At 38.8% G+C, this 12,370-nt stretch overlaps 1 protein-coding gene and 1 long non-coding RNA gene across 5 annotated transcripts in view; one reads left to right on the top strand and one right to left on the bottom strand.

The window, feature by feature from the left end:
• The window catches only part of LOC311515907, a 112,934-nt gene that overhangs the window by 74,852 nt on the left and 25,712 nt on the right, over nucleotides 1-12,370 (bottom strand). The window lies entirely within an intron of this gene.
• Nucleotides 1-12,370, top strand: part of ADCY2 (adenylate cyclase 2) — a 430,319-nt gene that overhangs the window by 400,164 nt on the left and 17,785 nt on the right. For all 3 annotated transcript variants that reach the window (XM_084619394.1, XM_084619392.1, XM_084619393.1), the window contains 2 exons: nucleotides 1,150-1,234; nucleotides 10,956-11,114. In XM_084619394.1, coding sequence (XP_084475520.1) covers nucleotides 1,150-1,234; nucleotides 10,956-11,114 — 244 coding nt within the window. The remainder of the gene's footprint in view (nucleotides 1-1,149; nucleotides 1,235-10,955; nucleotides 11,115-12,370) is intronic.

Raw genomic sequence — 12,370 nt, 5'->3', positions numbered from 1 at the left:
AATGACTTCTTACATGGATGAATATATATTTTGCATCGAATTAGTTGGGTCTTTGCTGTGGGCAAGATAATTGTGTCCTGAACCTCCCTGTTACAGTGTAGAAAGGACGTGTGTTACTTCTACCCAACCTTTTCTTAAAAATACATTTTTATAAAGGTAGCATGTGTAGGCAGTGCATACGCCATGGTAGAAAATCATGAGTGCTTTGAGTAGAATTCCAGTACTTTGCCTTCTAACTCCATTCACTGAGCCAGATCTTAAGGCACTAGGATACCATGGAATAAGAATCTGAATAGAATAGTGAGACTAGCATTGTGTTTCTGTTTACCTTTGAAAATGCAAAGTGTAACACACAAATGGGGGAGTGAGGAGATGTATTCAGGTACACAGTATAATACACACCACACGTGTAGTTGACATCCCTGTGATATACTGCAGAAGCATTTGATATGTTACATTTCTCATACACCTTTGACTACCTGCACTTTGCCACTAAGGTTATTTCTACACTAGCATTTTTCTTAAAACTTTCCCACCAGTGGGAGCAACAGTGGCCTTGCTCATGTAGATCAGCTTCTGGAAGTGTAGACCAGATCCCTCGCCATACATTCTCTCATCTCAAAGGAACTCGGGGTTTTAATAAGCTGTCCAAGGGAGGTGATTAGTGTGGTTCTTGCCTTGTGTGGTTCTGAGCTTAAGAAGCCTCTTGGTACCTTATGATTTCATTTCACTTCTTCACACTCAAGAGACGTGGTTAGTCACTACAGTATGGAAGCAGAATATAGTACTGCCATCACAAACTCTCTCTACAGTCTACTTATACCAACATATTGAAAAGCAATCAGAAACTCTCCTTTAACAGGCAAAAAAAAGCATTGAATATATTAAATTTAATATTATTCTCCAGATTTACGTTGTACAGTCAGAAAGCAGGGCCCATTATATAAATATATTTAGTAGTACAGTTTTAATATTCCAGAAAACAATAAAGCAATTTATGTTAAAGTTTTTAGTTTGGTTACTAAAAAGTTGTGCAAGGAGTTTACAGCACAGAAATGAAGGGAGGAAACCAAGACTGTGATTAAGTATTAAGATTACAGGGTTTTTTTTCCTTTTTGAATTCATTTTAGCTGTGTTTCTTTTTTACAGGCCAGGAATATTGAAAGACCTGAAGACAATGGGTTCTGTGTCTCTCTTTATATTCTTCGTGACATTACTAGTTCTTGGTAGACAGGTACGCAGCATGCTCTTTTCATCTGCTTTACTATTTTTGAATGCATATGTGTGTTTGTGTCTGTGTTTACACATATATACACATATACACATGGAGTGTATACACAGAGTGGTATTATGTAAAAAATTAATGAGATTGCAACCAGCGTCCATAATAAACCCTTGATTTCAGCACTCCTGTAATTTTACCTTGGAAAACTGTTTTGGCTACAAGACTGAAGATTACTCTAAAGGAAGGAGTATGGTGAATGTTTTGGCGAAGTAGAATTTACAGATCATTAAAAAAATTCCCCTGATTTGGAATTGAGTTTTATTTAACATTTCTTTGTCTCCCTCTTATTCAAACACCGCTTGGTACTACCTCTTCAACCTTCCCATTTAGTTATTACCTTGATAACTCATTGGCTAGAGTTGCTTAATTACAACCTATTTTCTTCACAATTATTACCCATTGATGCAGACACAATGAGACGACTATGCTATAGTCTGCTTAAATGTGGAGGCTGCAACTTTATTAAAACTATTATCCAATGGGGGACTACTCTGCAAACTACCTAGCAGGGCTGTTCCAGTGGGGATTTTAACTGGGCACCATGACACCTGTATACCCTCAGGCCTGCCCAAGGACTTAGGCTGGAAGCTGGAGTCCCCAGTCCATTCCTCTCCTCCACTCAGGAGGTAAGAGAGATGAAATACATGGAGCCATATGTTGCACAAGAAATGGAGGCATACCACCTCACTGCACAGTGTGATGCTCAGGCCCCATACTCAAGCAAGCCATTGGGTTACAGGGACCTCATATGAGATACATTTTAACCCACCTGCTACACTGGACCCACCACAGTTGCAATGCTACGACTACACTGCACACTTCTTTCAGCGGCATGTATGGTATGCACTCAGGTAGCCCTTCCACTATGGTTTTAAGCAATGCTGTAGACTGTGAGGCACAACTTAGGTGAATAGAGAAGAGACATGCATGTTGGGTGTAGGTGTGTACCTGAGTATATACCCTACAGACGCTCTACTTTCCCAAGCCATGCCTCCCATCTGCACTACTATTTTTAGTAGGACTGTCAAGTGATTAAAAAAAATTAATCACAATTAATCGTGCTGTTAAACAATAATAGAATACCATTTATTTAAATATTTGTGGATGTTTTCTACATTTTCAAATATATTGATTTCAATTACAATGCAGAATATAAAGTGTACAGTGCTCACTTTATATTTATTTTTTATTAAATATTTGCACTGTAAAAAGCAAATGAAATAGTATTTTCCAATGTGTCTAATACTAGTACCATATTGCAATCTCTTTATCATGAAAGTTGAACTTACAAATGTAGAATTAGGTACAAAAAAAACCTGCATTCAAAAATAAAACAATGTAAAACTTTAGAGCCTACAGGTCCATTCAGTCCTATTTCTTGTTCAGCCAATTACTCAGACAAACAAGTTGGTTTACATTTGCAGGAGATAATGCTGCCTGCTTCTTGTTTACCATGTCACCTGAAAGTGAGAACAGGCATTTGCATAGCACTGTTTTAGCCAGCATCGCAAGATATTTACATGCCAGATGCGCTAAAGATTCATATGTCCCTTGATGCTTCAACCACCATTCCAGAGGACATGTGTCTGTGCTGATTATGGGTTCTGCTCGATAATGATCCAAAGCAGAGCAGACCGACACATGTTCATTTTTGTCATCTGAGTCAGATGCCACCAGCAAAAGGTTGATTTTCTTTTTTGGTGGTTTGGGTTCTGTAGTTTCCCCATCAGAGTGTTGCTCTTTTAAGACTTCTGAAAGCATGCTCCACACCTCATCCCTCTCAGATTTTGGAAGGCACTTCAGTTTCTTAAATCTTGGGTCGAATGCTGTAGCTATCTTTAGAAATTTCACATTGGTATCTTCTTTGCATTTTGTCAGTTTTGCAGTGAAAGTGTTCTTAAAATGAACAATATGTGCTGTATTCTGTGTTGTAATTGAAATTGATATATTTGAAAATGTAGAAAAACATCCAAAAATATTTAATAAATTTCTATTGGTATTCTAGTGCGATTCATCACTATATTTAATTCAAAAAAAGTAATCACAATTAAAAAAATCACTTGAGTTAACTGTGATTAATCGACTGCCCTAATTTTCAGTCATGTAGTGACCCACTGCCTCCCAGCTGCGGGAGCCTTTCCCTGCTGCAGGAAAAGGCTCTGGCAGCAAGGAAAGACTCTGGCAGCTCCACACTGCTGGAGCCTTCTGCAGCTGTAGATAAGGTCTCTGGCAACAAAGAAAGGTGCTGCCAGCTCCCTGGTACTGGAGCCTTCCTCTGCCACAGGGAAAGAGTCTGGCAGCTGCTCATTTCCAGAGTCCTTACCTGAAGCAGGCAAAAGCTCAACCAGCTCCCCACTGCGGGAGCCTTTCCACTCCACAGATGAAGACCCTGGTAACAGGGAAAGGCTCCAGAAGCTCCCCCGACCACAGCCTTTCACTAACCTATGTAGCTACATGTCACAACTAGCTTTTCACTGCAGCGTGAAGCTACACATATCCTACAGATGGCCAAAAGTGGCTTTAGCTCTTCTTAGAGCTGACAGCTAAGAAATTATACTTTAGCTGTATACTGTACTTTTGGAGCTGTATGACGAGGATTTTTCTCCCAGCTCAGCACATGTGTGGGTTCTTAGGAAGAGACAGTACCCTCTCTGCTGACCGTGAGCCCCCTTGTAACTCATTCTACCCCCAAAAATAAAGAAAAAAAATTCCACACACTTGTAAACTTTTTTAGAATTCCGCCTAATTAGCACTTGCAAAATTTTCAGAACATATACCTATACTGTATTTTGATATTACAATACTTCAAAATTGTTCCTCTTAACACTTTTTCCAAGTGTCTATTGTTTGTATCTGCCCAGTTAAATCCCATTGCACTACAAAATTTGAAAGGGAGGTAAATTTTGATATTGGGTCATGCAAGAGGTGTTTTTCAAGAGCAGAGTTGTTAAGAAGGTTCATAAACTGTCATTATTTTAAAAGTACAGAAGTTGGTTTATTGATGGAGAAAGAAGAACACATGGCAGTGGAGTATCTATTAGTTGTTGTCTTCCAATCTGTGTCAGGCTGGTTTTGAAAAATAAAAGGAATCTCCATGGTATTGTCAAAGTCAGATTCAGGACTCATGTAATTTGTCAGACCACTCTGTTTATTAGCAAAGTGCTTTGCCAGTGCACCCAGATATGTGAGCCCCTCTCTGAGGCTCAAGCTAACTTATTTATACAATAAGCCAAAGCCAATTTAACATAAGAGACAAAAGAAAACAGAAACTGACAAATATACATACATATCTTATTTGCATACTAATGTTTACCAATCTCCTAGCTCAGTAGGAGCTTGAAGTTAATTAGTTTGAGGACCCATTGTCTCACACTCCTTAATGTTTTTCTTCCTGACAACTACATTTCAACAAACCCTTCAAGTAGCATTTCTTTAATGAATTATAATTTCAATATAATTCATTCTACTTTCACAGTATAATGACTTCTGCTATATTTTCCATTAAAATTCTCCGTTGATCGAAGGAAATAAACACAGGTCTTGATTTGTATCTTCATCTCTTCCACTGATAATCCTTAATAAATCTATGCACTCCACAATCTTCATTCAGTGAGAACTCCTACCACCATTCCAACGTGGACTGACATGATTTGCCCCATATTCCAGGTATTGTAATTGAGGATTAGAGTTTGAGAGGCATGCCAAGGCTTGTATAGGAATTTTGTGACTGAGCTAAGAAGAAAACCTTGATAACTGATATAATAGACTCATATCATATCCTCAAGACCATATTGCCTTACATACAAATTACCTTACATACACTTTATTTAGTTAAACCAACTGTAAAATTGAGCTAATCATGCTTACCCAAATTTGTAAAGTGCTTTGCTTTTATATATAATATAGCAAGGAAAAACACTAGGAAAGCACAAAGGCTTATTAGCTGAACTAAGGCACAGAAAAATCCAATGCCTTTACTGAGATGCACTGTGGCATAGTGGTCTAGGCGTAAACTGTAGATTCTAATCTTGGGTCAGTCTCTTACCAGTAATTCTCTACATCAACCCTTATTATGTTGAGTGAGCTCCCTCTGTAGAGCTGTGTTCTTTACAAATAAAGGCAGCACTTTCTCTCCTCACCCTTTCTGTTGTACACAATCTCAAGAGTCACAGCCAAGAAAGTAGCTGATCCCTGTACCAGAAAAGCTGGGTCTCTTTGGTATTCAGAGGATACTGTACCTGCAGGGACCCCTCTTGTGAGGTTTGCAAGACATTCACAAATCCCTGTGTGGGTACGTTCAGGAGATACCTCTAACTAATAGGTGAAAGTAGGAATCTTAGTTTTTACATTGTTTATAAAAATAAAAAGATTTAATAGGATTTTTACTTTGTTATATATAACACTAGTTATACTGTGGAAATGCTAATAAAAATGAACATTAAAAACAAGTCGATACAAATAAAACATCTGAGAGTAGCTGGTCCTTTGTTTCTAAAATTGACTAACAAATCTAAATACATAGGGAAAGAGGGCTAGATTCACAAAGGGGACATAGGCATTGCAACATCTAGCCCCTAGGCAGCCAGCCACCCAGTGAAGTTCACAGCCCTAGCGTGCTCAGGCTCCCCTGCATTATCCTGGGAGAATTATCTGACTGATTAACAAAGGGATGCTCAGAAGCCAGCAAGCTGAGTGGGGAGCCACCTAAGCTAGCTGGGAATGAAATGCTGAGGAGAGGAGTGGGGCTTCACAAAGGTTCTTCAGCACTTCACTCTCATTGATCTGGGCCTGAGGCACCTGACTGACAGATCAGAGAGAGGCAGTTGGGGATCTAGTCTTCTAAACCCGGTCAGCCCTTTTTCACAATAAAATGAGAGAGACCCATCCTATTATAGCCAATAATGTGGTTACGTTATTTGCCTAGTTTGTGGGAGAATCAAGTCCCTGCTCCAATAAATATTTAATTACAGTATTTATACAAAGTAGAATAGCTTCAACAAGAGAGACTGAGCCAATAGCCTGGCAGCTAGGGCACTCACCTGGGAGTTGGAAAACCTGGGTTCAAGTCCCTGCTCCAAATCAGGCTGAATAGGGATTCAAAAGTGGATCTCCCATGTTTCAGATGAGTGCCCTGGTCACTGGGTGGACGCGTTCGCTCCCTCCTGACCTTCCAGCTGTCTTTTGTGTGAGTTGGGTAGGCTCTGAGTACAGCTACCAGATTGGGTCCCACACATGAGATAGGTGCGAGAATGTCAGGTTTGAGAATCCTATGGGGGCTAAGGCATGAGCGCGAGCTCTGAACAGCTAGTTAGCTGTGGGGCATCATCAGGCTTTGTTGGCTTTACGCGTGTCTACCAGTGGAAACATGGGCACCTACGGTGTTAGGCAGAAGCTGAGTGGTGCCTTTGTGAGTGTCGCTGCTGCCTAAATGTTGGATTTAGGCACCTAATTGCATCTTTAGGTATCCTTCATGAATCTAGTCCAGAGAGAATGCATTTTTTAGTGTACAGTACTTTAGCAGTATTTTTTAACACTTCTTGTTTAATTCACAGCTAATTTTGATGGTGTATCTTTGTTCATAATATCAATGTTCTCTTCACAATATTACTGTGGCATCTTAGATTTAAAGAGACAAGTAATAAAGCAGTAAATAAATTATTTATTTAATACAAACCTTAAACACACTAGAAGACTTTTTGAAGACTATAGTGCACATAGCACCTAGTTTTACCCAGTCTTTTCAACACAGATGTTTGATATCATATGAAAATTGTAACTTGATAGAGTATTTAGAATTCATGACTTCAAAATTCTGTTTCAGCTTTCCAGTTTACTTTTAACTAGCTTATGGCAATCACTGTGGCATTTCAGTTTTTTAATAGACTTATTCTGCAATTATTATATTTGGTGGCCTTTTCCTTTGTCATCCTTATTAGGAACCACCTGGGTAGGAAAGCTTGTTTGTTTTTCACTGTAAATTGACACTTCCTTAATATGATTGCAACAAGGAGTTGAAAGAATACTTCTCTTAATTGAACAGTAAAATAGGTATTCTAGAAAAGTGACTGATGCCTTTTGCATAATGAGGTCAATTTTGAAACAAGATTGTTCATGAACTGATTCTTTGTAATAAGGAATTGTCATTTGGTGGTAAGGATGACTGCAGAATGTCAACAATAGAATCCTAGAAAAGGTGATTTGTATACAGGTTCTCTGTTCCTTTAAATCTGCCTCTGTACACACTTAACTATTCCCACTCTGATTTCCTTTTTTTACCACTTGAAAACACTTGATAGCAATATGAATAGCTCCTTCAGAAGCTGCAGATTCTTTGCTTGTTCTGCTTCACTATCCTGCTAGTTCCAGCTTTAGCTTGGACAGTATGCTCCTGCTGAAATGCTAAGACCCATTTTACTTTCATGAATAAAGCTGTTCTCCTTTTGGTTGCAGAGACATTATACTTCTAGTATCCAGTTTAATTTAAACCTACATTCTTTTTCCCACAGTAGATAGATCAAAGTAGATAAGTTAATTCATCTTACAGTTTCTCTTTTTGTTTTGTAACTAAAATATGTGCATAGTACTCGGGCCTCACCATCCAGCTTGTCATTAGTATCTAAAGCCAGCTTCAGTCCATTGATCAATACGTGTTAAACAGAGGCATGATTTTCTTCTACTATTTCCTTTTAAAGTTTGTGTTCACAGATACCCTTTTCACTCCACTGTCATTTATCTGCATTTCCTTTGAAGCCACATACAGTCATTGGAATAATATTTGGGTGCCTCATTCTACTGTTTTAACATCTTAGACTGTAGCCTCAACAAGACAACTATGCATCAGTTCATACTGTGACAGCACTCTTTTATCCGGAAGAACTGTATGTATTTTTGTGTGAAGGCTTACTAAGATTACTAAGTAGTAGTTGAAGAAGGCATCAAATTATTTGCATAATCTTGTTCTTTAGTGCAATGTCTGGGGGTCTTTTTCAGACCTCCCAACAGTTTTACTCTGGTAGAACTCCACTGACTAAATGGAAATTGCTGTTGATTTACACCAGTCTAAATTAGATCATAATCAGGCCCATATAGTCTTTAAATGTAATATAGAAATAATACCTTGGATTTATCCCAAAATATGTTAATCTAATGGAAAAGCTGTGCAAGCACCTCCAGAATGGATAACAGTGAAATTTTCAAAATCTGTACAGTAAAGTTACTATGATGAAATTGCCAAATTTGCAAAATACCACAATAACCCCAACACAACAATCTTAATTCCCTGGTATTGTGAATTGTCTAGATTTAGGAATTTATAGGGTCCATGTCTATCAAGGTAGATCCAAGTATGCAGGGCGTATAGGTATAACAGAAAAAGTTCCTTGTCATGGGATGACATTGTGCAAGAGTCAGAAAGCCATGAAATAAAATGAATTTTTTTCAGCTACATACATGATCATTGCAGAGTAACAAGAAATTGGAAAGTAGTGAAGAGACTTAGGACGGCATGGGAAATGAGAATGGAGATGCTATGGTTGAAAAGGAAAAAATATATACTATATACTGTAATCTACTCTTATGGTGGGATTTAATACATATAACAAATTCCTCCTCTACCTTGGTGGGTCTTGCGCTTATTGGTGGATTTGCTCGCCTCAGAGATTCACGGCAGCCCTCAGTTTGGCTGTTTTCGTGAACCCCCAGTCCAGGTCAACTCCTCCTGTGTCTGACCAGGAGTTGGAAGGTTTGGGAGGAACCCTCTACTCCTTCCAGCCCAGGGCTCTGTGGAATGCAGCTGTCTAGAGTGCCTCCTGGAACAGCTGTGCGACAGCTACAACTCCCTGGGCTACTTCCCCATGGCCTCCTCCCAACACCTTCTTTATCCTCACCATAGAACCTTCTTCCTGGTGTCTGATAATGCTTGTACTCCTCAGTCCTCCAACAGTCCGCATTCTCACTCTCAGCTCCTAGTGCCTCTTGCTCCCAGCTCCTCACATGCACACCACAAACTGAAGTGAGCTCCTTTTTAAACCCAGGTGCCCTGATTAGCCTGCCTTAATTTATTCTAGCCACTTCTCGATTGGCTGCAGTTGTTCTAATCAGCCTGTCTGTCTTAATTGTTTCCAGAAAGTTCGTAATTGTTCTGGAACCTTCCCTGTTACCGTACCCAGGGAAAAGGGACCTACTTAACCTGGGGCTAATATATCTGACTTCTATCACTGTCTTGTAGCCATTTGGCCCAACCCTGTCACAGACAAGACAGCATCACAAAAATAAACCTCCCAAAAGCAAACCTGTCAAAGATCTACTGCCACTTCTGCTACTAAAAATAAATGTTATTTGAGAAGAATCTGCTCTACTGCTTATATCCCTAGGTTAGTATGCAAACAAATTTGTTTGTAGTATAGGCCTCATCATTTCAGTATTGTTCTTGGGGCTGCCCAAGAATCTTTATAAACACTGTAGGAGAGAAGAAAAACTCTGATATGAATATTTTTAAAATGATTTTAAAATAAAAAATGTTAGGGTATACAATTTTATGTGTAGTTTAATTAAAAATATTTAAAAATAGCTAATTTAAAAAATCCAGGTTGACTGTATCCTTTTAATATTTTCAGTTTTTTTACTCTTTTGCTTTATGAAACTTTGTCCAAACTCAGAACAAAGATTAATATTATGTTACATTGCTAGTCTCTGTGTACTGATCAACTGTCTGCTTTTTGCTGTAGTACACCCTCTTTATCAGGCTGATTGCATGAACCAAGGAAGATGAAATATTAGTGTAGTGTGTACAGACAGTTCTTCTTAACTGTCTCATGTTACAAAGTGCAGTTGTAGCCATGGTGAGCCAAGGATATTAGAGAGACTAGATGGGTGAGGTAATATCTTGTATTGGATCAACTTCTGTTGGTGAGAGAGACATTGTACCAATGAAGTGAGCTGTAGCTCACGAAAGCTTATGCTCAAATAAATTGGTTAGTCTCTAAGGTGCCACAAGTACTCCTTTTCTTTTTACTGTACCTTGAATGGTCCCTGAGAATATATGCTACCTAGTTATGTATGCTAAATAGTCTGTTCCACCTTGTATTTAACTATGATGCTCGGAGTATATTTCCCAGACCTGAAGAAGAGCTCTGTGTGGCTCGAAAGCTTGTCTCTCTAACTAACAGAAGTTGGTCCAATAGAAGATATTACCTCACCCATCTTATCTTCCATGTTACAAAAGAAATCGGTGTTTTAGACCCCAGTTTGCCTCTATCCCAAACAAGGTAGAAGTTACCTTATTTAGTAATTCTAAATTCTTTCTCTCATAAATTTTGAATTGTGAATCGAAAGGCACAGAAAGCATAGTTGGATTAAAAAAAAGTAAATTCCCTATCATTTAAGGCATTCTGCCCTGTGGAGTTTTTTCCCGCATTTTAGGTCAGTTTTCCACAGTGTCCCAGATTTTGGCCTTACTAAGTTGAGAGAAAAAACATATGTCAAAATGGGCACTTGGGAATAACTTCAGTGGAGTATGGGGCTACCATAAAGTGGCCACATATACAAGAGAATCTTGATAACAGGGAGCCTCTTAAGGAGGGTGTACCGTGCTTATTTTGTCTCTTAAAACCTGTACTCGAGCAGGACAAGATGCCTATTGTTTCTTTACTTCTGTGTCCTCTTGTAACAGAATGAATATTACTGTAGGTTAGACTTCCTGTGGAAGAACAAGTTCAAAAAAGAGCGTGAGGAGATTGAGACCATGGAGAACCTGAATCGGGTGCTGCTGGAGAACGTGCTTCCTGCACATGTGGCTGAACACTTCTTGGCCAGGAACCTGAAGAACGAGGTCAGCCACTACTAACTATCAGCTACTCTGTGATGAACACACAGAGACTGGACATATCATTCAAAACAATCATTTAAGCAATAGGTCCTTATTGATAGGATTGTAAATTTACTAATTATTTTCTTTTCTTTATGATAATTTAAAGGTCTGTTTTACAACAGAGACTGTGGCATGGTAGCTTGCAATAGAAAGTGGGAAATTGTCTAAATGACAAAGTACTTTGTCATCCAAGAAGCAAGATACAGACATGGAAGGAGGAAAAGGGAGAGGGAGGGAGAAAGGAGACGATTGACTGGACCTGAATTTACAGTGAAATTAATTGTTTTCCTCTAGTGGCAATATGGAGCTGTATTTGAGTGCTCCATTTGCTGCTGATGTCAGGAGAGCCTAGCTATCAAAGGAAAAGTTAAAAAAAAAATAAGACAGAGGGAACACATTCATTCAGAAAAGAATCTTTAAATGCCTCAGTATCCATTTCTTCTCTGCTTAAGGACTTGATGAAAAGTCCATGGAAGTCAATAGAAAGACTCCCATTGACTTCAGTGGGCTGTAGACCAGCGCCTAAATGTTCCTAAAGGTGTAGTAATGAAGAATGAAAGAAAGTGCTTATAAAGTAGAGAGTAAAATTCTTCACAGATCTGAACTATGCAAAAATAACTGTATTTAGCAGAGTAATGATTTCACAATAAATCAAAATAGATACTTAGCAGTGGTGTTTAATCTTTGATGAGTTAGGTCAGAAAGAGCAACGTTTCTTCCCTCATTTCAGCATGCAGTAAGACCTAATAGTAAAGTACTGCACATAAAAACTTTTCTGCTTTTCACTACCCATGAGCTGGTATCCACTCTGAAAAAAAGTTGGCAGAAGATACCGGTGAACCACAGAAGTTTTTGGCTTTGTGCCAGGTTGGCACAGATCCAGTTCTCAGCTCAGGCGTTAAAGACAGCAAGCCATCAGGAGCCTACTTTCTCATATATGCTATTGCAAAGCTGCCCAACAGAGTAGCACCATCTGGTCACCTAACTATAGGCAACCAGATTTATATTCTCACCCTCAAGCATATTGTGATTGAAATTAGCTTTAGATAAATTTGCTGATGATCAGCAACTGTGATGTGCTGAGACCTCCGAGCTGTCATGTCAAGCAAAGGAAAAATTGGTTTGGCATGCTTTAATGGTCCTCCCTTTAAAAAAAGATTAGAGTAATACTTCTGTTAGTTATTTTTCTCTTCAACTAGTTTCAAAGCCATTTCTCA

This window comes from Lepidochelys olivacea, assembly GCF_965140295.1.
Source record: "Lepidochelys olivacea isolate rLepOli2 genome assembly, chromosome: 2".
In the NCBI taxonomy this organism is placed as follows: Eukaryota; Metazoa; Chordata; order Testudines; family Cheloniidae; genus Lepidochelys; species Lepidochelys olivacea.
Note: the sequence above shows the minus strand (reverse complement) of the source record. Positions and strands in the feature narration are given on the sequence as shown.